Genomic DNA, 547 nt, shown 5'->3' with positions numbered 1-547 from the left:
TTCAGTTTAATGTTTGCTTGCGAGTGAAAAAAAATAACATGAAATATGGAAACTGACAGGTTGTAATTCTTTCAGCTTACCTTCCAACAACACCTTTCCTCTCATGAACCGGCTACCTTGCACATAAAAATTCTTACACTCGTCTATCAAAAGGATTTTATCAATCAGCAGATAAGTTCAGAATGACGATTGCTTTGATTTCATATTTGACTTCGGAGCGTATGATGAAGTTTTTTTCCATATTATTATATTATTAGTTGAATATAATGCATAAACAAGATTAGAATTAACTATTATATGGCCACGAGTAACAGTGTTAGAGAAAGTTTATGTATACAGTAATATTAATTTTGAATTTTCTAGGGAAGTATTCGGACGAGGCGAGGAGTTGTTTACTACATCAGCTGACACGCGAGGTCCACGTGCGCGGGGGTCAGGTGCGCCTAGTAACAACCGTTTTCAAGGATCACTCAGGTTGGATGGCACGAGATTCTCTTGGTTACTTTCCTTGACATTAGAATTGTTTTGTATATCTTATTTTGTCTTC

At 36.2% G+C, this 547-nt stretch overlaps 1 protein-coding gene across 2 annotated transcripts in view; it reads right to left on the bottom strand.

Annotated features, from left to right (window-relative positions):
• The window catches only part of LOC119594583 (threonine synthase-like 2), a gene marked incomplete in the record, with an annotated part of 25,547 nt that extends 25,336 nt beyond the window's left edge, over nt 1-211 (bottom strand). The window contains 1 exon segment of one of the 2 annotated variants that reach the window (XM_037943621.1): nt 81-211. Coding sequence is in view for 1 of the 2 variants with exons in the window: in XM_037943623.1 (XP_037799551.1) it covers nt 81-105 (25 nt within the window). 2 annotated transcript variants of the gene reach the window in all.
• Between the last annotated feature and the right edge of the window lie 336 nt (nt 212-547).

This window comes from Penaeus monodon, chromosome 34 (assembly GCF_015228065.2).
Source record: "Penaeus monodon isolate SGIC_2016 chromosome 34, NSTDA_Pmon_1, whole genome shotgun sequence".
NCBI lineage: Eukaryota > Metazoa > Arthropoda > Malacostraca > Decapoda > Penaeidae > Penaeus > Penaeus monodon.
The sequence above is the reverse complement of the archived record's forward strand: the minus strand, read 5'-3'. Positions and strand labels throughout refer to the sequence as shown.